We start from the raw sequence: 23,894 nt of genomic DNA on the forward strand, positions 1-23,894 counted from the left end.
AACCAGCGAATGCGGGCCGCATTTGACCTCATCCGTCACTGCGATTATTGGGAGTCTTCCCAACGCTTCCACTGACTTCTTCAGAGTGACGCTAATTCGTCTAACTGTCTTTGCCGATGATATGGAAGTGATCTATAATTATCCGAGAATATAGCCTTGCATCCGTCACGAGCATGGTTTGCGCTGTGGGAACTCGGGATCTATTCCCCCCTTCTACCTCAACAGGCTATGATTTCCCCAAGCTTCCCCATGGTACCGGTGCAACGACCAATGCGAGGTTAGAACGTCGGATCGTCTGCGGGGAAATTGTATCCCCATCCAACTTCAAGAAGCGCTGATCAGTAAACACAAGCATGAAGACATGCCGCTTTTGTCAACTTTTCTACTCGTGGGCCCCCGCAAACATCCCACCCAAGCTTTCTTGACCATTCGTTCATTTGCAATCCAAACGTTCCGCTCTCCTGCTCCTCTCTCCGCGCCAATGGGCAGCCGGAGCATTCTTGATCTCGTATCTTCCTAGGCAAAAACCCCGGACCAGGTTTTTTTTGATATATAATGGACCTGAAATCATCCTGATTCCAGTAGAGTCCATCTCATATCCTCCGCCATGAAGAACCTTTTCAGCCTTGCCACCCTTGCCGTCCTCCTCTCCAGCGTTTCGGCGCACACCATCTTCCAGGTTGGTGCAGACGTTCCTACTTACTAGGTGATGGAGACATTCTGACTTGTAGATCTAGGAGTTGCACGTCAACGGCGTTCGCCAGGGTCGCACTGTCGGTATTCGAGTTCCCTACTACAACGGTGTATGTCCCAGCTTGATTACCTTCATGTTCCCTTGCTCAACCTTGCTCTAGCCCATTGAAAACGTCAACTCCAACGACATCATTTGCAACGGAGGCATCAACCCTTACAAGACCCCCATCTCCCAGACCGTCATCCCCGTCCCCGCTGGCGCAACTGTCACTGCCGAATGGCGCTACACCCTCGACAGCAAGCCCGGTGACAACTCTGACCCCATTGACCCATCCCACAAGGGCCCTATCTTGGCCTACCTGTACGTACTTGCTCTCTCATTCGATGATGTAACTCGTTGGACTGACTCGCAATGTCTAGTGCCAAGGTTCCTAGCGCTACTCAGAGCAATGTCACCGGCTTGAAGTGGTTCAAGATCTACCATGATGGCTACGATGCTGCCACCAACACCTGGGCTGTTGACAAGCTCATTCGCGACCAAGGTCTCGTCTCCTTCAAGATCCCCGACTGCATCGAGGACGGTGACTACCTCCTCCGTGTCGAGCTGATCGCTCTTCACTCTGCTTCAAGCTACCCTGGCGCTCAGTTCTACGTATGTGGAGCCCGACTCTCTCTTCACTACATCTTTACTCACCCCTTCACTAGATGGAGTGCGCGCAGATCAGAATCTCTGGCGGCGGAAACGTTACCCCCTCCAACACTGTCAGCTTCCCTGGTGCCTACTCTGGATCCGACCCTGGCGTCCGCATCAACATCTACCAGGGTGTCCGATCCTACACCATCCCCGGCCCCAGCGTCTGGACTTGCCCTGCTGGCAGCGGACCCGGAAACCCTGCCCCCACCACTCCCGCTCCCCCCGTCGTCCCCACCACCGTTGCTCCCCCTCCGGTGCAAACCACCGCTCCCCCCACCACTCCTCCCTCGCAGGGTACCGTCCCTCAGTGGGGACAGTGTGGCGGTAACGGATACAGCGGCCCAACTGAGTGCGTTGCCCCCTTCCGATGCGTCAAGACCAACGACTGGTACAGCCAGTGCGTTGCATAGGTTGTTCACGGCCGCTTTGAACTACACTACATACCCACCGCATTTGTTATTTAGTAAAATTAATCTATCTATTCCGCATCTTAGGTCAAATTGCGTTTGGACTAAGCCGCTGGGATGCCAACTGCCATCTCAGATTCATGCCCTTGTACTTCGAAGTTCGACCCGGCGAATGTGTCATTGCCCTACAGCATTATGTACAGCTAGTGTGACAGGGGCGCATGGAAAATGTGGTAAGGCGAGAAGGTCCGGCTTGCTTTAGTTGTATGACGTTCAGGTGCAAGCTGAACGAGAAAATGTTGGAGCCCGACATTTGCTCTACTGCTCTGATTTTCTCCACAGGTATAACGATCTCGTTTGTAGACGAGACGAACCTTGGTCCTTGGTCGGCAATGACCCCTGTCAGGGGAGAACTGCCTGGGAGTCCACACCAAACGATTGGTAGGGAGTATTCCACCTTCTTCATACCTGTGCCAAAAATTAAGGGGAGCGTGCGATATCGATCATGACCAGAGCCCTGTCGACAGGCCAATCCCAGTTCAAAGGCATAGTGTACCCCCGCATCGTTCCATCTCGCGGAAGTCCGCGTTGAGTATGGGCAATGGAGAATCTGCCGAATCAATTGAAGCGCTCGTCGGTTTCGAATTGATTCAGAGGAAGGAGGGATGGTGCGCTCTCGGCCCGAGAGCGCAGCGGAATTCCGCTGTAGAAAAGGTCGCGGCGACCGATTCAACGTAGAACGTATCCCGAAGTCTATATACGAGTTGAAAGCCAGGTGGGAGATATAAGCCAGGGAGATACGCACCCTCGCTGGACTAAGGGAACGTCTGGCAAGGTTCGCGGCTCCGTCAATGGCTGGTTGCGCTGTGCGGAAACGTCAGGTTGCTGATCGTTGACGCCAGGAGCGCCGCTAGCAAATGCGTACCAGTTCTAGAGGGAACAGACGATACACCGTCAGAGGAAAGGAGCGTTGGAGATGGGGGGTCGGGTTCGATGAGACCAGCTAGAGGGAAAGATAGAAACCAGGAAATGGCCTCTTAAATAGCATCGATGCCATCGATGTTCTCACGCCTTGAAATCCGGAGCTCCTCTGTTTCGATCACGGGCGCTTATTCGACCCATCCCTCCGAGTCCAGATGAATCGGACATGGAGAACCCGCTATATCATTGCAAGCCTGTGCGAGGAGAGTGTAGGTTGTTACTGTACATCGTTTCTGTCTTATAACGATACGTTCGAGTCCGGCTCGAAAGTCGATGAGCCCCCGTTTCCTGTCCTTCCAAGGTTTTGAGTCCGAAGGTAGACATCGGTCACTTAACTCATAGTAAAATGAGTTCAAAATCTCATCGCGAGATTTAATACCACCTTCATATACAGCACAACCGTGTCAGTCAAGTCCTAGTCCTGCGAGCCCATACAGCGATCATCGGGCATATATACATCATAGGCTATCGGGAGATTGACTTTGCGGCATTCCATACCCCACACCTCTCGCTGATGAATTCAGCGGACGATGTGAGTGCACCAATTGACATTGGCTGAAGGGGAGGTTGACGCACAGCGTAAGGTCTGCCACAATAGCGACACTCCGAACGCCGGCGAACTGGCTTCGCCAGTAAAGGACGAGAATCAATAGAGCTCTCTTATGACCCAAGCCTCTCGGTGACCTTGGACTAGGGAAATCCCTAGCCCTAGAGGTTTTATTCAGCGCACGTTCTTTGTAACCCAAACAAAGATACTTACTGGCGAGGAGATCTCCTCTGATTCGCGAACCATGGTCATGTTGACCTTGCGCAAGTGCTATGATCGTAGACGAGCGGAACTGCAGTAACAGAATGATTGTCAGCTCTCTGTATGTCCAAACGGAGGTCACGTAACATACAGATCAACACCCCCACGGAAAGGACTGTCCCCTTTGGCCAAAAAAACAGTGGATGAACGGGCGGTGAGGGCAATTGAGACCAGGCTGAGGGCCAATTCCCAGGCCCATGAAACCTATTTATATGATCTCCTTGCCTTCGTGGCTTATCGATGGTGATTTGATAACCATTGTGACTCTCCGGCGCTTAAATTCTCTCCAAACACTTCCATCCCCTGCAACATGTTGTACGGGACCAAATGATGGACGAGACTTTCGAGTAAACAGGATTCCAGTACACCAGACTCATGTTGTAGTATCGCGGTAAAAGGCTTCGAGCTCGACATGTCCCGTCGGTGACGACTCGAGTCGGAGTTGGTTCACTGTGACCCATCTTGGACACATCGGATTTTTTCAGCGTGCTGTCCAAGATGACAAGTGCAGGGCATACTCTGGCTGCCTCGAGGACCTAGGATAGAATCCATGAAGACGTAAAAGACACCCGCAAGCCATGACACATGACCAAGTCGCCAAGGTCGAAGGGGCCGGGAACCACGGGTATGTATTGGGGCAGCAAACAGATGTAGATGGCAGCCTTCTCGCTCAAATCCCAATGAAGAAAAGTTTATACTGTACGACAGATTCATTCGAAGATAGTCCAGAGAGTGATAAAGAATAAGTCGTATGTAGATGGCCTGGGGTATTTGATTTTACAAAAACGGACAGAAAAACCAACTTGGGTTGGAATTCTGGCCGATTCCCTTCACCACTGGCAGTGATACACCACACGAAGGGCTCCGCCCGTAGGCAGAAGCTGGAAAGATGTAAGCGGTGAACCAAGACTAGCCTTGACGAAGGATAAACTTACTGGACGTCGTCCACACAGCTACAAACCCACCCCATATGTGACCAATGCCAAGATCGCTGGAGAGAGCTCTGCAAGGATCATCGTTCTTCGACAAACATCGAGAGAACCTAAGCAACCCGCTTTCCAGTCAATCATTGGATGAAAGGAAGATAGATCATGGGGTTTCTCACCTGGTCGTTCGCCACGAGGAAAGGGATTGAGCTGGGGAATACTATAAGTATGTAGTATTCCCGAAGGGATGTTGGCAACGTGAGGACATCAGATTATAGCAGCAGTTGTTTAGGGCAGGCTTGGAAAGCTGCTGCCATTGATCCGCGCATCACTTCTCTTCATGGAATTAGTGCCTGGAACCCAACCTGACTCAACACAAGTTGAAGCGGAGGAATAAAGGAAGCCACCATGGCGAGGGAAGCAAGGGATGACGGAGCCTCAAGGTAAATGAGAGAGTGGCGTTTATTGGTTGCCGTTCTGTGTTGAGTGTTCTGTGAGCTCAAGTGAGGTACTGTAAGTGATTAATTCGACCGAACGGCAAACATTTCAACAGGTCCTACATGTTAAAGAGGTAATATGGCTTGCAACGAAGTCAACAGGTCATTTAAATCCAGTGGGTCATTCACTGGGCCGGAGACCGCTATTAGTTCCCGTGATGGTCTACTTGCCCAGAAAACAAGCGCTGATCAATGGAGGGTCCGAACTGTTACCAAGCTTTCCTGTTTTAACCCGGCCCCTGGGTTCGGGATTTCCGGGAAGAAAGGGAACAACGCCTTGGCAGAGCATGGCTTGCTGCGGGTCGAAGTTGTCGAAGTTACGAAGTGCTCCGTTGCGCTTGTACGGTGGCAAAAACCGAGTGTTATCGTCCGAGTACGACCGGTCCCTTCACTATGTGACCATTCCATGAAGCACATGGCTTGCTGCGGCTGTGAAGGGAGGGTCGTGTGCCCATCCGCGGACATGAGCGCCTTCCGGGGGACCCTGGGCAATCCCTGAGCGAGGACAAAGGAGGTGTGACGTGGTGCCCTTGGCGGGTCTTGGAAGCAAATGCAACGACACCCAGATATTCAGGGCTTCCCAACTCTACATTCCATGACAATACAGTGCTTTTATCACCGCCCCTTTGCGAGGCAAATGTTCTTATCATGAACATGTGGTCGCCTGCTGATAAGAAAGTGGCACCTGCCGTACTATCCGGTGCGCGGTCGGCGCCGTGAAGATATTCCGCTCCGATACAGATACGTAGAGCAGGCGAAGGGCTTGACTTTGAGTGCAGCACGGTTTGGATTGGGTTTCACGCCCTCTTGAAACCGAATAAATGGAGCATTTTGAGTCGAATTATGTGTCCATGTGAGTCCCCGCCAAGGCGTCCTCGGCAGCCGGATCAAAGATAATTTCCTTTTTTAATATAGACTCCTCCGCAAATTGACTCCGTGGCGCATTTCGCACGGTATTGGATTGAGGCTGGTGTCCAGGGATCCGGCCGGGCAGTTCCTCTTTCCCTTTAACCATCACCACAGCCAACTGTCGTCCACACAATTTATCTTCTCTGCTCCCCAGATTCACATAGTATCGTCGACAAGCCCGTTACATGCATAGTGGTCGAATCCAGCCTCAAGCTTGGTCCACCTTCGCTAATTTCTTTCCTCACGGGGATGCTCCACACCTTGCCACTTCTCCGCTTCCAGTAAACGAGAGTCATGGCCACTTCCCAAGCCCGCAAAAAGTCGGCGATGAGGACGTATTGGGGGATTCAGAGCTTGACAAGGAGCAGAGGGTCTCTGCGGCCTTCATAGACGCGGACACCATAATCGAGGACCATTCACCATCAATCTCACCTGTTCGCCCGAGCGTCTCACAACCAACAACCCTCGCCAGTTCCCCAGCAGCTCTCTTTCTGTCAGCCTTCATGGGCTCCAAGCCTGAGCCCGAGCCTCTCGAAGACGATGAAGGCCAGAAAGTCGGGTCTTACACCCTCGGAAAGGTAGTTGGATTTGGCGCCTTTTCTACCATTAGAACGGGTGTCTCTGAGTCGGGCTCCACCGTGGCAGTCAAGATCGTCCGCAGAGCTGACCTCGTTCGAACCGGTCACGCCCCAGAAGAACGCAAGAGACTGCAACACGAAGCCTCGATATGGTCTTCACTCAGCCATGAACATATCCTACCTTTATTTTCAGCACTCCACACTTCCTATGCCGACTACTTCGTCACAATCTACTGCCCAGCCGGCTCTCTGTACGACATCCTCAAAAGGGACGGACGTCCTGCGTTGCCCCAAGACGACGCAGGGATGATGTTTCGGCAGGTGGTGCGGGGGTTGCGGTATTTGCATGAAGTTGCGGGGTTGGTCCATAGGGACATCAAACTAGAAAATGTTTTAGTGGATGAATCAGGTGTTTGTAGAATTGGTGACTTTGGATTGAGTGTCAGGATTGGTGACGTGGACGACGAGGATGGCATGGACCACCATCACCATGAACACCATCCCATTGATGGAGCTTGCACCGGTAACATTCATCGTGCTGTATCTCTGTCCTTCCCATCCAAGCGCCACAGAGCTGCGACCACCCTCGGTGCAGCTATCGCTCGCCACAATAGCACTCGCAATCGACATGCTGGCCAAAGCTCACATGTCTATCAGCCCGGTTCCCTTCCCTACGCCGCGCCCGAACTTCTCCTGCCCAACACAGCGGATATGGCCCCCGCCCATCCTGGCCAGGATATATGGGCGCTTGGAGTTATGCTTTATGCTTTGTTGACTGGTCATTTGCCGTTCAATGATTCGTTTGAGCCTCGCTTGCAGATGAAAATCCTAAATGGTACGTATGAACGCTTGATCACTCGCCTTATGTTGTTTACCCACCGGTGATATCCCTAGGTACTTTTGAGATACCAGCCGACATCGGTCGCGGTGCTGAGCGCATTCTCCAAGGATGCATGGAGCGCATAATCACCAAGCGATGGACCATCGCCATGGTCGATGAAGTGTCTTGGGGCGTTGGATGGGGATCAGCCGGCGACAACGCCACACCAGACGAATCGCAAGAGGACCTACTTGCATTCCATGCCATCACATCCCCCCTCTCCGCCAAGTCATGTTCAGAGTCTCGCCTCGACAGACTCACCATCCCCGAATCAGATGAAGACGACTGGCAACACGAAGAGCACCATTTCACTCGGTCCGCAATTGAGGCGGGCTCCAGGCGATCGTCCTCGCGGGCGAAACGCTCGCAATCCCGCGCACCAATGTCAGCTCGCAGCCACTCTCGACAGTGCTCTCCTCACCGTAGTGCACGGAGCAGCTCTCGAATGTATTCTGGGTTTTCATCTGCTGCCGTGTCTCGGAGCCATTCGCCTGCAACATCGCCGTTATTCGAAAATCCTCCCAGCAGGAGCCGCTCACAGTCCCGGCACCGTGGGCGACAGCCCAACAAGCGGTGTTATTTCGCCTCTCGCTCCCCTAGCCCCAGTTGGGTCCCTTCAACGCCCAGCGACATCAGCCACATTTCAAGGTTGAGCCTACGCGAACCATCGGAGGACCTGCATCTTGACTCACCTCCCCGCGGTCGAACTCGGTTCTCTTTGCACCACGAAACATTCGACGAAGGAGACGAAGCGACAGAAGGAGTGGAGGGAGGGGGAGCATTGAAGCTCACACACGCAGCCGACGGCACAGGTCAATGTTCGGCCACCGACTGGACGTCTCGTATCACTGCTGAGGCAGAGGACCACGTCTCCCCAGAAAGAGCCAGCTCCCGTCCGAATATCCGCTCGTCGTGGACCGAGATCCCCTTCCGCAACTCGAGACCGGGTAGCACCCCTCCTGCGTCGTCCAAGACTTGGGAACTGTTCAGGAACAAGGCGTCGCATGGCCTGTTGTCGCGGAATCCCTCCCAGGACATGTGCCTGGGGTTTCCGTCGCCTGGCCTGGGAACTCCTGGCATCATATCTCGAAGTCGTAGTATCGATCAATATCATGACCCGACCCGCACTGCAAAAGTTGAGATACCTCCCGCATCAAGTTGCGCATGATGTGCTTACCGATGGATCTTTCTTGCTCATCTAACATCCCCCGTCCCTATTTATGCGTCTTATGGTTTTCCGACGGTAGTTGATTCTTTTTGCTTCTGAGACGTTTCTTCAGTGGTCAAGCAGCGTCGTTGTAGCATTAGCACTTTACTAACCTAGGTTCCGCTTTTAAAACCCTTTTCCTCCTTTCCGCATCTTCTCATTTCTTCTGGTTACTAGGCTTTCTTCTTGAGTCATCTGAAGTTGGTCTTTTCCTGGTCTGCCGTTCATTCTGTACTCTATGTTGGTTGGTTCCGAGTTCGTGCATTGGTACTTTTCCAAAAACAATCGGGATACCCTCATGTTGTAGCAATACGTCTTTCCCTTCATTCCTGTTCAGTATTCACTTGTGGTCCCAAATGCCATCCGTTTTTCACGAACGCCTAGCTGGATGTCTGAAAGATGTCAAATAGAAATGTCGAGGACAAGGAGCGACAAGAAAAAGATAATATACACGAGGCGCAACGGATCCATGTTAGGTTGAACGTTCCATGGAGGTATCGATAGAGTCCGTTGATATTTCCTGCTGTTGCGGTTTACGCTCCTCCGATTTTTGCTGGAGACGCTCGATATCCGCCTGAAGCTGAGCCTACCCAGACATGAGTTGAGAATACCAAATGCAACGCCAGAACCACTCACGGTGCGCCGTTCCAAATCCTCCTTGTTGAAGATAGAATATGGGCTCTTCTGCGGAGTAGTATCCGCCTTGTCTCCAAAAGCAGCTTGTCGGAATACTTCCTCCATGAGTTCGTGGTTCCTCTTGTACCGGGCGAGCGCGAGAGCCCGTGTCGAGATCTGGTCTACTTCATCGTCTGACTGGTCGTCCACATGACGCTATGATAGAAAGCATCGGGTCAAAGTAGGGAATAGGTGCGAGATGAGTTGGACACGCACCCCTGGAGCGCTGATATTCCGCTGGTGAGCCCTCTCCTTCTCCCTCTCTCGTTCATGTCTCCGATCCAACTGTTCAAATGCTCGATTCTGGTTGAGAAGTGCGGCTTGTGCAGGGTGGGCGAACCCGGGTCCTGGAGGTCCTGGTGGCATGCCTGAGCCTTGTGCGAACACTTTCTGGCCTTGTTTGTCGCCTAGAACGTATACTGGAGGTTCTGTGACTGGCCGGAGCGGGTACACTCGAACTGGTCGGTCCAGGAGCGCTGGAATGATAGCTGGTTTAAAGCGAAGGTTCAATGAATTGTTCCGTCAAGAAAGGATGCGGAACGCACGCGTAGGAGACTGTCGTGTATAATGCACAAGGACGAGCGAGGGATGACCACCTCTGATGAGACGATATCTTCGCCGCACTCGCCACGCGCTCTGGTCTTGAGAACCTGGGATAAATCCAGACTTTGCCTCCACGACTTCTAGTTCCTGGAAGTGGATAAAGCGAACTCAAGATGTTAAACACCATGCATGAACGAACATCTGGAAACTCACGCGGCCTCCTGCATTCATCGAATAGACCACCTCTTGTTCTTGGTACCTGATTCCATCGTTTGGAAATTGGGATGTCAAGAATAGCAGTGCGATTTGTCCCTCTACATCAATTGATTAGACGCTTGTCAAGGCCTGGATTGCGGAAACGCGTACCGGGTGGTTTGTCGATGTACCGCCATTGAAACGGAACGTTGTGGGCGGCTTGGTAGCCCTTTGAGAGGAAGTTGAGTGCCTCTTCGAATGGCAGATTCTGGCGTTGACCAAGGTTCTCTGGGAACTGGAGACAGAGACCATCTGCTTGAGGACTTGGTATTGACATTTTCTAGCCGGTATTGATTACAGTGGTTACAGGTTGGAAAGATGGGAATACAACTTCCTTGGCGTGCCGTGTTGTGCAATAGCCGCCGGACAAAACAATGTACAAGGAAATATGGCCCCTATTCAACTGGTGTGTACACGGTCATTGGGATTCCAAGTCTCTCGATAATGGCTTCAGTAGATTCCCAAGGAACTCCAAAATTTCCAGAGTTAAATCGACTACAAGAGTGAGTAAGAATGAACCTGTGATACTCGAGTACAATGGATGATCTCACCAAGCATGCAATTCCAGATTGGCATCTGTGTTCTGAGCCATGAGGTCCCTTAGCGCGCTGTCTGTCGCTGTGAGGATCTGCTCTGGACTATCCTTGTTTCTTCCATAAGCCCTGGATGTAAATAGACACGCTATGTAGTGACTTCCCCCGTCTATGATCAAGCACGTCCCAGCGAGCGAATCTCCATTCTCCTGGCAATGGGCTCGGTAAACCTTGAACGCATCTGGGAATCGCTGTTTGAATGCGAGTGCAATTCCTGCTCCCCACGAGCCCTTTGTGTTGCACGCATGTACCAGAATAGACCCGGCTGGTGCAGAGAATAGGTCGCCAGAAACGTACGAAATGAATGACATGAAGAGAGCTAAGCCCTGTTGTGCGAGGATAGGGGTGATCCGGGAATCAACCTGCCCTAAACACGATGGTTTCATAATCCCCACGCCCCGATTCCTGGTTCGACCAGGATGCTGTGGTTTACATAGCCATGCAATCCCCCTTTGCCCGGCAATCTCAGGTGCTACGATGGTGAGCCTCTAGTTCTTCATCGTGTACCCTTCTACTCACGTTTCCTCCAGCAACAAGTAGGCATAGAGTCCTGGTGCCGCAAGGCGATCAGCCAGGTAGCTCTGCAGCTTTATACTTCGATACATTCCTGTTTCTGACTTGTCATAGATGAGGAAACCTACGCATACGAGCCTTGGGACCGCTTGGCACAGGTAGCCTGTTACAGGCTTGTTTGAAAATCAAATACACCAGGCCATCCACCCACGAACGACGTGTTTCTCGTCGACAAGAAGCAGGACATCGTTATTCGAAACTTGTTCATATAGAGATTGGGCGAGGATCGTTACATGCCAATAAAACACTTTCTTTGCCGCCTCGTGCTGTGTATGTGTGTGTGCCTCGTGTTCCCTCTTGTCAAGTTTCAGGTTGCTCTGAATAGTCAACTCGACATCATTGGGCCTGATCCGTGTTGAATTGGTATGCCATAATATCTATTGCAGTTCTGGATATATGGAGGCCTGGCGGGTCCTTTCTATCTGACCTATCATCCATCAGTCCCCCTCCATCGCCAGCCAGTTGCTTTGGCCCAGTTCTGGCCCCTGTTTTTAGCAGCCTCCACGCCTCGCAATTTCAATGTACGTCTGCGTTCCAGTCGGCGATGATAAGAAGTACTCATCATTACCTCCAGAATGGCCACAAGTGCATGTTCCCCAGGACCAGCTTACTGGCCGCCTGAAATCATCGAGGAGATTGCGCGCCACATCGATGACTCGGAAACAAGTTCTAGTACCAGCACACTGTGTCAATGCACACTAGTCTCCAGACACTTCAGGTCCATCTTCCAACCGCTAGCCTTTGAGCGCGTTGGCATGCACGATCTGGATACCGCTGACATCGAGTACAATTCATCGAGCGGGCGTAATTACAACCGAACACTTGCGTCGTTTGCCAGATTGCTCGGGCTCAGGCCAGACATTGCGACCTTCGTGCGGGGTCTTCATTTGCAGATTGGTTTTGTCTGCACGTACTTATCCCCGCGGGAACACATGCCCGCCAAGAACACGCTGCAATATGGCCCGCGTATCCTCGAAGGTCTTGATAGACTCGATGAATTCTCGCTCGAATCACTCCCCCGAGCCCGCGACACTGATTTCTTCGATGCGATCACCGAAACTCTGAGGTCGGGCTTCGAGGCGACACTGCGGTTGCCCACTCTCCACACCCTCAATGTCTACAATTTCCTTCATTTACCAGCATCGATCGTACTGTCCCCCACATCTGCGGTCAGGTCCCTAAAGCTGGTCAAGTCCTCCTTGGCCCCATCGGGTGAAGACGTTCATTCCGCCAGCCACTTGTCTACCCTCGAGCTTGTGGAAGTGGACATGGGACCGCAACAGAGCTTGGTATCAACAATATCAGCTCACCCCAACGCGTTCCGGGCTCTGCGACACCTCAAAGCGACTAACTCTTCCATATTCGCGGTTGAGAAGATCGCCAGTTCTGCGGGAGAGTCATTGCAGGATCTTAATGTCAGTGGGAGGTATCACTCTGAAAGCACGAGTAAGCCCCTTAACCTTCCTGTCCAGATTTCTATCTTACCCTGATTTACATTAGTTTACGGATCCGTTCCCCACTCATTCGACGCAATCGACTTAACCGGCAACCCTCGAATCAAATCGCTGTCCCTCTCCTACACATCCGGAGTGCGCCCGCGTACGCTCAAAGAAGTACTCCTCTGCAGCACCTGTCCCACTCTACGTACCCTTTTCCGTTCCGATCTGGAACGGTTTACGCTGAAATTCAACGTCCTCCGGAAAGAAGGCGTTGTGGAGATCTTGAGCATCGATGCATGGGCGCATCTCGACTCTGTCTTTTCCGATGGGCATTTCCCTCGCCTTCGAGTGGTAAAAATATGCATTGGCGATGTTTTTCCTCAGAGCCTTAGTAAGGACAGTGTCAACAACATTGCAGAACGTTTAGAGGAGGCCAGGACGAACCTTCTTCCTTCAGTCGCTGCATTAAGCAGTGTCAATTTTGATCTTCTTTCCAACTTTACCGATACAGAGCTGAGTTCCTGAAATATAAGTACATAGTAGACCTAGGCTCAACTAAGGCGGCGGATTTGGTCTTGTGTCGAGACTAATAGTAGACCGTCGCATATGTACAATGCAAGTCGACTGCAAAAATGGAAAGCGTGGTTCCTGATGTGGAACAGAAATACCACGGCTTCGGACGACCTTCGGACCAAGACGCCACGTTTCCCCGGACACGTCATCCACTAATTTGGGACGCGCCTCGGAGGAAATATACGTTGACGGATCCATCGCCAGCACAGACCGGCACTGGTTTTTTGTCATTGCCCACCAGCATTCACCTCTTGGTGAATTTCAAGCTCTTCTTGACCCACAATGTCGTTTATAAGGTATGTCTTCTCGCTGTCAACAATGAGCTGGGTCTAAACTGCTGCTCAGGTTGATAACATGCGTCGCCGGAGTGTACGCAATGTTCTTGGTATGTTTCGTTTAATGGCCGGGATGGTTGGCGGGAAGCTGATAATGGGATATAAAGCTATGGGCGATAGCCCAGGAACGACGTGCGTTGTACACGATTCCATTTCATTTCCAATGTTGCTGACAGGGTCTTCGCTAGTATCTGTTCCGTTTGAACGCATCGACGGAACCGGCTCAGATAAATTCAAGTCACCCTTGATCATGGGCAACTTCCAGAGTGCCCTAAGTTCGTTATCGGCTCTGGCTTATATTCTCCTAAGAAGAAAGAAGAGCGAAACACTGGCGGAGAGCGTTGGGTTGGTACACAAGGAGGCGGTCGTTTCCAAAGCACAGACCAATGGTTCGGCCAAGCAGAACGGGAGCACTTCTTCGCCTTCACGGACGCACCACAAGAAGGCGAGCCATGAAGACCCCAAAGTGCGATACTCTGCTAAAGCGCTTCTGCTTCGATACTTCCAATGTTCAGTGTGGATTACTTGCGCTGCACCGTTCGGATTCGCCGCCCTCTCCTATATTTCCTACCCCGCCATGGTCCTCGGCAAATCCTGCAAGCTCGTTCCCGTCATGATCATGAACGTCCTCCTCTACCGTCGCAAATTCGCTCCCCACAAATACCTCGTCGTAGGCATGGTCACTACTGGTATCACCATCTTCATGTACCTCGGCGACCAAAAGAAGGGCAAAGTCTCCGCTGGCAACAGCAACACAACGCCCTACGCAAACCTTATCGGAATAACTTATCTTTTGATTAACTTGGCCCTAGATGGAGCGATCAATTCGACCCAGGACGAGATCTTCAGTCGACACAAGGTGACGGGCCAACAGATGATGTTGTGGATCAACGTGTTCTGCACGGCGATTAGCACTGTTCTTGCGGTGCTCCCGCTTCCCCACATCCCCGTTATCCACCCTTCTCCAAGTGGACAGACTGAGCTGGGAGGTTTCTTGGCCTTTGCCCAAACTCATCCATCCATCTGGGTTCCCCTCGCCCAATTCGCCTTCACAGGCGCCCTCGGACAACTATTTATCTTCGAAACCCTGCAACATTTCGGATCTTTGACCCTTGTGTACGTTACTTCGTTTCTACAAATCTTACCAAGCTGACCGCATCTCACCCCTTCAGGACCATCACACTGACACGGAAACTCTTTACGATGTTGCTATCGGTCATTGTATACAAGCACAAACTGACTGCTGGTCAATGGTTTGGTGCCGCCGTAGTGTTCGCAGGGATTTCGGTTGAGGCATTTGTGAAAAGGAAAGGTGTGTGGATATAGTATTGCTTCGCTACCATCATTGTAGACACCTCTGACGGCACATTTTTCTCGACTTCGTGTCGTCCAGAGGTCCATGCGAAGCGGGTTATCCAAGAGAAGGAGAAGGCCAGACTAAAGCAGTTGTAATACTATTAGAGCAAGGGGTATACCAAAGGAATGTGTTGGCATAATGATATCAGAGGGTCCAACTACCTACTAGAATAGAACAAAGAGTACGATTACTGAACTGCCAATGGATGTGAAAAAGAACTGCGGAAAAGGGCAAATGATGTTGGGTCTCAGGTATAAGGGACGACGGTCAAGCCGACTATGAAATCTCCATTGCATTTGGATCGATTTCTTCTGAATAGCTTTTAACAAGTGCGCGTTTCGATCGATCATCCGGTCTGTGCAGGTGGGACCGCATGAGCCTACTACTTGAGGTTGAAGGTGAAAGAATACATACCGATCATCCTCATCGTCGTCGTCGTCCGACCGCTTGCGTCGAGGGACAGCTGGTCGGTTTTGGGGATAGGATTGTACTGCTATGTTCGCCCTGTAGATTGCCTCGTACTCCTGTAATCTCGTCAGTCAACTATCCAGTCATCTCGAACGGCCAAGGGGTGACCAACCTTAATTTGTGTCAGAAAACCTCCATTAGGTGAGATGCAATAACGCCGATTTTGAACCATGTGTAGCGCGTCCTCCCATGACAGTTGGTAGTGCTGCATAACGAACATGACCACAAAGGATGGTGAAAGGCTGATGCCACCTGGAATGCAATAGATGAGTACCCATCTCCGGATGACGGTAAGAGGTGGCGACCGCACCGTTGCAATGCACGAGAACACGGCCTCCCGCCGATATTGCCTCGTCGATGAACTTCTTTGCCCTGTCGGTATGGTTGTAATGTCAGTTTGTGCTATGACCCAGATCATGAAAGATATGTACGCACCCAGGGAATACTCGAATCAAGTTCTGCTCCTCATTATCCTCCACGTCGAGAGTCATGTAGTGGAACTGTCCGGGGAAACGAGGCTTCACTGAAAAGGCCTCCTTTGCATCACGAATGCAAACACTGGTGGGGTATGGCCACTAAGAATCGGCGGGCTTGAGAACAAGTACAGGCGTCATCCCGCTCACATATGGGTTATCCCCAGCGACTGGAGGGTTTCTAGTGATTTGGAAGCGACAAAGGGACCTAAATAGAGTCCTGGAAGGATTTCTTGACATTCTCGGCGCATTTCATATCTAAAGAATCAAAAGGGATGTTGTTAGTCTCTTGGAAATTCAACGGCAAAAGAAAGGACGACGCGACAGCGGAGACGATGGGCGTCAACGTACCGCCATTCTACGTCTCCTGGGCCCTGTACGACCGCGCGCAATTGTTCGTCTGTAAGCGTTCCGTTCATCGAAATGCCGTCCAAAAGCCAGGGTTATCGTCGTTGCTTCGTTGGTCGGTGTGGCTGCTGGTCAATAGCAAGGTCCAAAAGGTCTGGATTCCAGAAATGCCGAATCACTTTAATGACTCCGACACGTGACATAAATTAGGGTGCTGTTCCCCCTTTTCCAGCTTTTGCCTTTTGACGCTTCCCAAAATGTCCGATTTTGAAGACGAGATCCCGTAAGAAGTCTCGAATTGTAGTCGCTGACGAGTGTTTCTAATAAAAGAATAGAGCTCTGATTGAACACAAGGAGGAGCCTGCCGACAAGGTGGTTCCTCTGACTATCATCTGCGGCTTTTTGGGCGCTGGAAAGTCGACCCTCCTAAAGTATGTCCGCTGATCACCCGGGTGTCCTTGGCTGACCCACGTTTACAGGCGCATTCTCACTGAACGCCATGGGTATCGAATTGCTGTTATCATGAACGAGTTTGGAGACACGGCAGTAAGTTTCTTCCTCATCAATACGCTCCCCAGCTAAAACCAATCGTCTCAGTAGGACATTGAATGTTCGTCGCGTCGCTTTCCGTAATCTTTTACAAGCTAACCAAGCAATAGCCAAAGCTATCAATGTCTCCTCTCCAGACGACCCGTCAGCATCCTCTGAAGAGTTCCTGGAACTGGCCAACGGGTGTCTTTGCTGCAGCATCAAGGATAGCGGAGTCGCTGCCATGGAGAAGCTCATGGAGAAGAAGGGTGCCTTTGATCATATCCTGTTGGAGACCACAGGTCTTGCCGATCCAGGTGCGTGTCTCTGAGATTCAGCCATACTCTCTGACTGGAACAACTATGAAGGTCCCATCGCGTCCATGTTCTGGCACAACGAAGAGTACGCGACCGGACTCGGGCGTGACATCACTCTCGATGGTGTCATCTGCGTCGTCGACGCGGTCTTTGGAAAACGGGTAAGAGCGCGGACGGATATTCTACCTGATCAATTGTAATGACGCCCCCTACAGCAAATGGAAGAAGACCATTCATCCGACGGTATCAACATCGGTGAAAGTCTAAGGTAGGAGGCTCTTGCGCCAGTGAGGGCGAACGTCGTGTTGAATGCCCTTCACAGGCAGATAGCGGGCTCCGACGTCATCCTGCTCAACAAAGTGGACCTCGTAACTCCCGAACATCTGGCTGAAACAGAGGAACTCATCCACAAAGTCAACCCAGTAGCCCCAATCCACCGCACTATCCAGGGGCAGATCGACTTGAAGCATCTCCTCGGAATCTCTGCCTTCTCCCGTCCTCCGCCCGAGCTCTCGCCGTCAACTCAGCCTGGGCACGTCCACACAGCCGATTGCAAGCACGAGCATGACGAACCGGAGAAGAAATCAACCCACTACGAGATCAAGGGCATTTCAAGTCTTCAAGTCGCTTGCCCTCCCCTGACCCAGTCACAATTGGACAAGTTTGACGAATGGTTGCGCGCGGTACTTTGGGAGAACCACATCCCAGAGGAATCTCCTTCCGCCTCCTCTGCCGACGGCTCTCCGGCACTGCAAGTTCTCCGATGCAAGGGGACATTTGTTGTTAATGGAGTGCACCACATCCTTCAGGGCGTTCGAAGTATGTACGACATATCCGAGTTGGATCCCTCGCAGACGATGGGAATCCCCGACGTTGGAAAGGTCGTATTGATTGGGAAGGGCCTGGATGATAATGTCCGTCGTAGCCTTGAGACGGTGCTGAATTCATAAGAGAGGCATAGATAAAGAATACAAATTGTATCATAGATACCAAGGACATCCAAGACTGGCGGTCAAGCACTCGGCTCCGTTTTGACTGGTGCAGCAGCAGGGATCTCGATCGATTGAAGTTCAGCTTTTAGTCGTTCCCGCAAGTTCGTAGGCCCGCTCTTGCTGCCGATGTTCAGCAATACATACGATCCTTTGGAAACTGAAGACGGGTTGATAGCGAGTGTTGTGCTCACAACCTATAGCATGGGGTTAAAGCAACAGTGCCGACGGGGCAACAAGTCCACAGACCTTGTCAAACTTCCTCAGCCTACTCGGGACAATCAAAACATCAGGAGCATAGTCGATCTCTCCGTCGTCAATTATACGAGCACCGTCCAGGTGGGAGACGTCGAGATTGATCTCATGGGACAGTTCCTCTGGTACTGGGAAAATAGGGTAGAAGCTGGCATGCCTCATTAGTGGAAGCTACGGAGAACAACCATGCCTACGCACCTCCGTTGATCAAGCAAATGTCTGCACAAATTCGACATGGGATCGGAAGCGAGATCACCCTCTCGTGCGGGTATAGGCTGGAGCTGTGATCCCACTTTAAGGTACTCCTCCTTTCGCAGATGGAACAGGACATCGACGCTGGTCGCTCCAAACGAGATATCGTTGATCTTGAACCGGCATGGGTTAGGTTGGAAAATGATTCGCTGAAAATGCAACCACCGTTACGAAGGAATGAGACTATAATCCGCCAAAACTCACTGAATCCCCGGCAATACCGTCAAACGTACGCTCGAATTCGGGCTGAGGGAACGAGCAATGATCGCTAATCATATCCCGAATGCTAGGTATGAAGATGACGATACTCGAAGGAGAGGCGTTGAGGAACTTCCTGATTGAGTTTATGAACCGAGCTTGGAAGATACTTTGTGGTGATGTTTCTGATTCCCCGTTCTTGATCCTTGGATGAGCTGCATCAATGAAGGGGCCAAGCTAGTTTGGATGGGTGAGTATATCTGAAAATCCGGTGTGGAGATATCCGTACCAGAATCAGAACGTTCGGCTTCTTGGGTGTGATGTCGTCAAGGAATACCCGCCATGGTTTGTATAGCAGGTCGGTGTCAGAGGTGTACGGTCCACATGCAATGCAAACTGTCGAAGTTTTGGTCCCTAGCTCGGGGTCGGCTTTGGGGTCTATGAGTCCATCACTCGTCGGAGAGGGTTTTAGAGGTGGGATCTGCGCCATAACAATGAACACGGAATAAGAACCCCAAGCCTGGGCGACTCACAGCTAGAATGGTAGTCGCGTAGAAGTATCCACCTCCTCCGTTCTTTCCCTGGAGCGCGACAATTTGACCGGGAAAGAGGCCATAGCCGCGAGACCCTTGGACAGCTCCTTTGACTTGGATAGCGGGGTCAAGACGGAGGGGAACTCGAGCGCCAGACGATAGCATCCTTGAAGATTCGATCACCATGGAGGACTCTGTCAGCTTAGATCGCGCCATGACATCCGGGTCCTGTGCAATGCGTCCAACGACAGTCACCTCTTCCTATAGATCAAATTAGCCTTCGAACGAAGCTAGTGGAAGATCATCGTACTTCTGTAGTTGAGGACGGATCCGCTAATTCTGAGATGTCATAGTGGTCGCGGATGAGCTCTGCAAAGTCGTCGATTATCTGGTCTAAGACTGAAGTGGGATTGTCAGAAGAGTCTTAAGCCGGGGAATGGTGTTGCCAGACCTTCGCTGCGCTCAGATATCTTCTCATACATGTAACGATCTGTTGGGTAATTAGTGAAATATTTTTGAATACAGACAAGCATAACTCACACGCTCGCGCCTTCCTGGACTCCGAGTCCATCTTCGCACCCTCAAACAGGACATGGGTAGGACCAAGCGAGAGCGTTATTCCCGCTGCTTCCTTCTTCACCTGCATGGGCGAGGAGCTCGATGACGCGCTTGAAGGGCCTGGTCGGTCGATATCCATAGCCCTCGCCTGGTTCATCAACTGCGATGGCAACCTTGACCTATCCACACTCGCAGTCGCCCCGGGTCGCGCCTTGAGTTGTGCTCTCTTCATACTCTCGTTTGCTAAACCCCGTTGAAGTTGTGTCCTGAATGTTCGGAGTGTTTCCAGAGTAATAGGAAGGATTTCGGTGCGTGTATTGGTGGCCTTGTAGTTCATTGCCTCCAGTTTATACTGGAGATCGCTGGGATCGAGGTTGTAGGTGCTGCATATCGACACGCCTAATTTTCCGGTGAGATTGCGTCGTCCGTCTGAACCTCGTCTACTCACATTCATTCACGACGGCCTCGTCTGATGTTACACTCTCTGGGTATGTCGCCTCGATGAGCTTTCTGAGTTTGGAGTCCATTGGTGCTGTCCCCGTCGTCGCTGTGGATTCTGGAAAGCAGAGACGCGCCTGCTTCGCGACTCTCTCAGACGCGTTTGCCATCAGATCCCTCACGTGCATCCAATTTGCTCCGCTTTCCTCGGCATTCGAGTTGCCAGTTTCAGAAGGGTACATGCCTCTCTACAAAAAGGGGCTAGAAAGGGCTGGAATGAAGTCACAGAAAGCGACATGAAGTTATATGGGCGCTATGTACAACATATAGACTCGAAGCAAGTACAGTGCAGTACATTATCAAAGGAAACAATCCTCTGACGATCGTCTAATCAACTGGTAGTACACATGGTGAAGATTCCGAAAAATGGGGGAGTGTAGATGCGATGGGGATCCTAACACACACTGCATGGAGTGTAGTACACTGCGCAATGAGGGCCAGCGGTCCAGGACCCACATCTCACCACCATGATGCATATACGGTTTATAACGAGGTTGAACCCTACCACATACTCTTGGAATGCGTTTGCTTGGTCAACACAGATATAGAAAGCCAATAAAATAAGCCGGTGGAAGCGGCGGGGGCGTTGTTGCAGGACAAAACCAAAAACCGAGTTCTGATGGCGTCGATTTACTTTGATAATGTCGCGGTTGTGGTAGCCTCCTCAACGACGGTGGTGGACGTTGGGGTAACATCGACGGTTGTGGTAGCGGTGGTCTCGATCTTTGCATCGGCATCATGTTGGGGCTTTATCGACTCCTCAGCCTCGTCCGCCACTTTGTTAGCCGGTTGATCGTCTTCGACATTGGAAGTCGTGACTGGGCTCGTGGCCAGGCCGCTCTCTTTGCTGATGGAGTTCGTGGGCGAAATAGAGATAGGGTGAGTGGCATGGCCGTTGACGGGCGTAGATGCATGGGGGATACTGTTCCAAAGTGATCATCAGTCCCTGACCGCGTGCCATGGTTGTTGCGTCCACTCACTTCTCTGGGTTGGGGATGGCAGTGCCGACAGTGCTCTGGGGAGCCTTTCCTGCCTTTGAAAGGGCATAATCACCAGAATCGAAATACTTTCGATCCTGCTCGACCAGTTAGTCCAGTACACATACGGGCTAATTAAAGTCCGGAACTAACCTTTTGCATCTTCATGAGAACATTCTTATGCGTCGGAAGCTTACCATACTTCGCAAAGAGCTGTTGCTCCTGGGGAGTAAGTTTCTGTTGGTCGTTACAAGGAAGGAAGCCGGTATCGATTTAGAGACTGTCATCTTGGATTGAGAGGGAGGTGAGACGTACGCTAATGTCGACCTTGTTGCGTTGCGCAGGGTGCATTTTTCCTGTGCTATGAGAACGATGGGAAGCGCGCAAATGCCAGTGTGGTTGGTTAACGTTGAGGTGGTGGAGATGATGACCAGCTATGGTCCACCTTGGAACGACCGTGTTTGTTTCTCGGACCTCGAACTTGCCTCGATCGGCATCAGACCTCGTGACTTGCCGACCGGCCCATGTCCATACATTGGAACTACCAGAAATCATCCTCCTCGTACAAATCATAACTTCTATCTATGCTCGTTACGCTATCAAGTCCTTCCCAACCATCATCGTCCATCAGCCAGTCTTCCCGTTCATCATCAGGTCTCTGCACAAGAGAACAGTTGGGATCGAGATTGTGATAGGGACCTGACGGGTCACCGAATACATCTCCAGCGATAGAACCAACTTCCAGGTCGCTCCATACCTCCTCCTTCTCGGGCCCAGGGTCGCGAGGGGTGAGAAGTTCTTGGTCCGATCCAGAGAAGTCAGAGAGGCAAGCTTCAGAAGAAGACCGAGAGCTTAGTCGAGAGATTGGCACATCAGAAGTATCCTGAAGACCTTGGGAATGAACGAGATCCCATGACGGAGGAGAAGAGAGGTCGTTTATGCTGTCTTCATCGAGATCCGAATCGAAATCGACGAATTCAGTTATATTGACCTCCATCGTCTGAATGTAGTCCTCAGGGGTCTCCATGCCGGACGACACAAAGAAATGACCCTGTTCGTCATCGCTATCGCATCGAAGAGGTTCGTCCAATTGCTGGCTTTCCTGAGACTGGCCGTCTCCAAAGCCGAAAGGAGCCGTTTCTGGGCAATTTCTGTTTCGTGACCATCGTAAATGGGTGTAAAGAGCGACTTTACCTATATCAGGATCTGAGACATGCGTAAGGATTTCTTCGTCCGATAATCCATTCGATGCATCAACCATTTCTGGCTCTGGGGGTTCCATCATGTCATCGTCGTTGCCAACGTCGCGTGCCACCCGAGAAGTACTCTGTGGCGTTGTGAGCCGAAGGATGCACAGAATGGGGAACCCAAGCACCTTGAAAGCTTTCCGGGACAATCCAAGTTGATATATCTGCTCCAGCATTACCAAAAGTGCTTCATCTGTGCCAAGGCTTGGGCTGCTGGCCTCGTCGTGTGCGCCATCTACACTACTCAAGGCCCCAGACGCATTTGCCACGATGGTCTGGGATTGCCTTGTAATACTCTGCCAACGCTGAGCATCTTCACAAACAACTCCGCGCGAAGACATACCTTGAGAAGCCGGTTGCACTTCTTTCGAAAACGATCCTCTTGGGTTCGCTCCTGAATGGAACGGATCGACTTGAAAATAGACCGCAAAAACGGTTCTTCTTTATTGAGTTGCTGAAGGCTATGTGAGCGCATTTAACGACCGAAAATGTCCTTGTTACCGTGCTCCAGTTGCCGAAAATAAGAGGATACCGCCTTCAAGATCGTCAGAGAATGTGCGTCGTAGTAAAGATAACGTTTTCGTGTACCGAACAAGCTGCCAAGTCACCGCACGGGTAAGCAGCGCATCGAATGCGGTAACAAACGAGAGTGCGCAGCTGCGAGAGAAGGGTTGGTAATCTGTCTGCATATCATCGTGGAGCTTGTCTTCCTCCAACATCTGCGTTTTCCAAGAACAGACCAAGTCGATGGCGTGTAGACGCAGATGGGGTACTGTCGTACGGGGGTTGCGGGCAGCAGCCTGTGGTGTCAGGGACACTGTACATATCTGCGTCAGTACGGTATTCAAAGGGTGTCCTGCATTCGACCTGACTCAAGACGGCGTTTCGGGATGCATCAGGGTATGGCTGTCCGAGGTCGTCAAGCACCAGCTCGTTCCGATTCTAGAGAAGCCCATTAGCGACGTAGATAGGAATGGATCATGCATGCATCGTTGCCATTTCAAAGTAATCTCTCATATTTTTAAACAGTCGAGAGGCAATGAGTTCGTCCACAGTAGCCTGAGCGTTGTTGACAGAGCCCGAGAGAGAAATCAAGATAGTCTGAGCCGCATATACAGGAATATCCTTTGGCAAACGGGCAATATTCTTGATGGAATCTGCAGGATCGTGACCGGATGGAGCCAGTCTGTGGTGGACGTCTAGAGACAGCGAGCAGAGGTCAGACACAGCCCGCAAGCGAGCCTTTAGGATGGGCATAATGGAGGAAGTGGAAGAAGGATATTTTTGCTGCTAAGTGTCTTAGCAAATCTGTTTTGGTTCAGTCACGCTT

General features: G+C 51.4%; 14 protein-coding genes across 14 annotated transcripts; 7 read left to right on the forward strand and 7 right to left on the reverse strand.

The window, feature by feature from the left end:
• Positions 1 to 607: 607 nt before the first annotated feature.
• CC1G_07179 (endoglucanase II) lies at positions 608 to 1,797 on the forward strand (the record flags this gene model as incomplete). Its single annotated transcript, XM_001835703.1, has 5 exons — positions 608 to 679; positions 738 to 803; positions 855 to 1,054; positions 1,114 to 1,345; positions 1,399 to 1,797. The coding sequence occupies 5 exons, from the start codon at positions 608 to 610 to the stop codon at positions 1,795 to 1,797; spliced, it is 969 nt and encodes a 322-aa protein (XP_001835755.1).
• A 146-nt stretch (positions 1,798 to 1,943) lies between these two features.
• CC1G_14990 (hypothetical protein) lies at positions 1,944 to 3,574 on the reverse strand (the record flags this gene model as incomplete). Its single annotated transcript, XM_002910613.1, has 6 exons — positions 1,944 to 2,547; positions 2,600 to 2,658; positions 2,720 to 2,797; positions 2,997 to 3,157; positions 3,211 to 3,286; positions 3,536 to 3,574. 6 exons carry the CDS (start codon positions 3,572 to 3,574, stop codon positions 2,445 to 2,447), a joined length of 516 nt encoding a protein of 171 aa, XP_002910659.1. The 3' UTR covers positions 1,944 to 2,444.
• A 1,343-nt stretch (positions 3,575 to 4,917) lies between these two features.
• Positions 4,918 to 5,505, forward strand: CC1G_14991 (hypothetical protein; the record flags this gene model as incomplete). The annotated part of the gene is made up of 2 exons (XM_002910614.1): positions 4,918 to 4,952; positions 5,157 to 5,505. 2 exons carry the CDS (start codon positions 4,918 to 4,920, stop codon positions 5,503 to 5,505), a joined length of 384 nt encoding a protein of 127 aa, XP_002910660.1.
• Positions 5,506 to 5,827: 322 nt separating this feature from the next.
• Positions 5,828 to 8,541, forward strand: CC1G_07180 (CAMK/CAMK-Unique protein kinase; the record flags this gene model as incomplete). Its single annotated transcript, XM_001835704.2, has 3 exons — positions 5,828 to 5,859; positions 6,109 to 7,328; positions 7,388 to 8,541. 3 exons carry the CDS (start codon positions 5,828 to 5,830, stop codon positions 8,539 to 8,541), a joined length of 2,406 nt encoding a protein of 801 aa, XP_001835756.2.
• A 429-nt stretch (positions 8,542 to 8,970) lies between these two features.
• CC1G_07181 (hypothetical protein) lies at positions 8,971 to 10,330 on the reverse strand (the record flags this gene model as incomplete). Its single annotated transcript, XM_001835705.2, has 6 exons — positions 8,971 to 9,166; positions 9,217 to 9,411; positions 9,472 to 9,743; positions 9,801 to 9,945; positions 10,012 to 10,112; positions 10,165 to 10,330. 6 exons carry the CDS (start codon positions 10,328 to 10,330, stop codon positions 9,053 to 9,055), a joined length of 993 nt encoding a protein of 330 aa, XP_001835757.1. The 3' UTR covers positions 8,971 to 9,052.
• A 616-nt stretch (positions 10,331 to 10,946) lies between these two features.
• Positions 10,947 to 11,480, forward strand: CC1G_14992 (hypothetical protein; the record flags this gene model as incomplete). Its single annotated transcript, XM_002910615.1, has 3 exons — positions 10,947 to 11,126; positions 11,177 to 11,221; positions 11,274 to 11,480. 3 exons carry the CDS (start codon positions 10,947 to 10,949, stop codon positions 11,319 to 11,321), a joined length of 273 nt encoding a protein of 90 aa, XP_002910661.1. The 3' UTR covers positions 11,322 to 11,480.
• A 314-nt stretch (positions 11,481 to 11,794) lies between these two features.
• CC1G_07182 (hypothetical protein) lies at positions 11,795 to 13,183 on the forward strand (the record flags this gene model as incomplete). The annotated part of the gene is made up of 2 exons (XM_001835706.2): positions 11,795 to 12,665; positions 12,720 to 13,183. The coding sequence occupies 2 exons, from the start codon at positions 11,795 to 11,797 to the stop codon at positions 13,181 to 13,183; spliced, it is 1,335 nt and encodes a 444-aa protein (XP_001835758.2).
• Positions 13,184 to 13,513: 330 nt separating this feature from the next.
• Positions 13,514 to 15,018, forward strand: CC1G_07183 (UDP-galactose transporter; the record flags this gene model as incomplete). Its single annotated transcript, XM_001835707.1, has 6 exons — positions 13,514 to 13,527; positions 13,577 to 13,616; positions 13,674 to 13,698; positions 13,755 to 14,682; positions 14,739 to 14,878; positions 14,960 to 15,018. 6 exons carry the CDS (start codon positions 13,514 to 13,516, stop codon positions 15,016 to 15,018), a joined length of 1,206 nt encoding a protein of 401 aa, XP_001835759.1.
• A 181-nt stretch (positions 15,019 to 15,199) lies between these two features.
• On the reverse strand, positions 15,200 to 15,882 carry CC1G_07184 (serine/threonine/tyrosine-interacting protein; the record flags this gene model as incomplete). The annotated part of the gene is made up of 5 exons (XM_001835708.2): positions 15,200 to 15,302; positions 15,338 to 15,447; positions 15,504 to 15,643; positions 15,702 to 15,763; positions 15,827 to 15,882. The coding sequence occupies 5 exons, from the start codon at positions 15,880 to 15,882 to the stop codon at positions 15,200 to 15,202; spliced, it is 471 nt and encodes a 156-aa protein (XP_001835760.2).
• A 587-nt stretch (positions 15,883 to 16,469) lies between these two features.
• On the forward strand, positions 16,470 to 18,103 carry CC1G_07185 (CobW domain-containing protein; the record flags this gene model as incomplete). Its single annotated transcript, XM_001835709.2, has 8 exons — positions 16,470 to 16,495; positions 16,548 to 16,643; positions 16,692 to 16,758; positions 16,813 to 16,822; positions 16,857 to 17,057; positions 17,109 to 17,218; positions 17,273 to 17,325; positions 17,380 to 18,103. 8 exons carry the CDS (start codon positions 16,470 to 16,472, stop codon positions 18,005 to 18,007), a joined length of 1,191 nt encoding a protein of 396 aa, XP_001835761.2. The 3' UTR covers positions 18,008 to 18,103.
• Positions 18,070 to 20,369, reverse strand: CC1G_07186 (alpha DNA polymerase; the record flags this gene model as incomplete). The annotated part of the gene is made up of 10 exons (XM_001835710.1): positions 18,070 to 18,243; positions 18,296 to 18,449; positions 18,500 to 18,702; positions 18,758 to 18,988; positions 19,041 to 19,232; positions 19,285 to 19,545; positions 19,595 to 19,683; positions 19,736 to 19,774; positions 19,825 to 20,241; positions 20,291 to 20,369. The coding sequence occupies 10 exons, from the start codon at positions 20,367 to 20,369 to the stop codon at positions 18,070 to 18,072; spliced, it is 1,839 nt and encodes a 612-aa protein (XP_001835762.1).
• Positions 20,370 to 20,638: 269 nt separating this feature from the next.
• Positions 20,639 to 21,742, reverse strand: CC1G_07187 (hypothetical protein). Its single transcript, XM_001835711.2, has 4 exons — positions 21,633 to 21,742; positions 21,471 to 21,554; positions 21,321 to 21,415; positions 20,639 to 21,262 (listed from the first exon to the last, which is right to left on the reverse strand). The coding sequence occupies exons 1-4, from the start codon at positions 21,666 to 21,668 to the stop codon at positions 20,971 to 20,973; spliced, it is 507 nt and encodes a 168-aa protein (XP_001835763.2). The 5' UTR covers positions 21,669 to 21,742; the 3' UTR covers positions 20,639 to 20,970.
• Positions 21,743 to 21,858: 116 nt separating this feature from the next.
• CC1G_07188 (hypothetical protein) lies at positions 21,859 to 22,905 on the reverse strand (the record flags this gene model as incomplete). Its single annotated transcript, XM_001835712.1, has 1 exon — positions 21,859 to 22,905. One exon carries the CDS (start codon positions 22,903 to 22,905, stop codon positions 21,859 to 21,861), a length of 1,047 nt encoding a protein of 348 aa, XP_001835764.1.
• Positions 22,906 to 23,542: 637 nt separating this feature from the next.
• On the reverse strand, positions 23,543 to 23,821 carry CC1G_07189 (hypothetical protein; the record flags this gene model as incomplete). Its single annotated transcript, XM_001835713.2, has 1 exon — positions 23,543 to 23,821. One exon carries the CDS (start codon positions 23,819 to 23,821, stop codon positions 23,543 to 23,545), a length of 279 nt encoding a protein of 92 aa, XP_001835765.2.
• Between the last annotated feature and the right edge of the window lie 73 nt (positions 23,822 to 23,894).

Source organism: Coprinopsis cinerea (genome assembly GCF_000182895.1).
Source record: "Coprinopsis cinerea okayama7#130 chromosome 8 map unlocalized cont3.8, whole genome shotgun sequence".
NCBI classification, from domain to species: Eukaryota; Fungi; Basidiomycota; class Agaricomycetes; order Agaricales; family Psathyrellaceae; genus Coprinopsis; species Coprinopsis cinerea.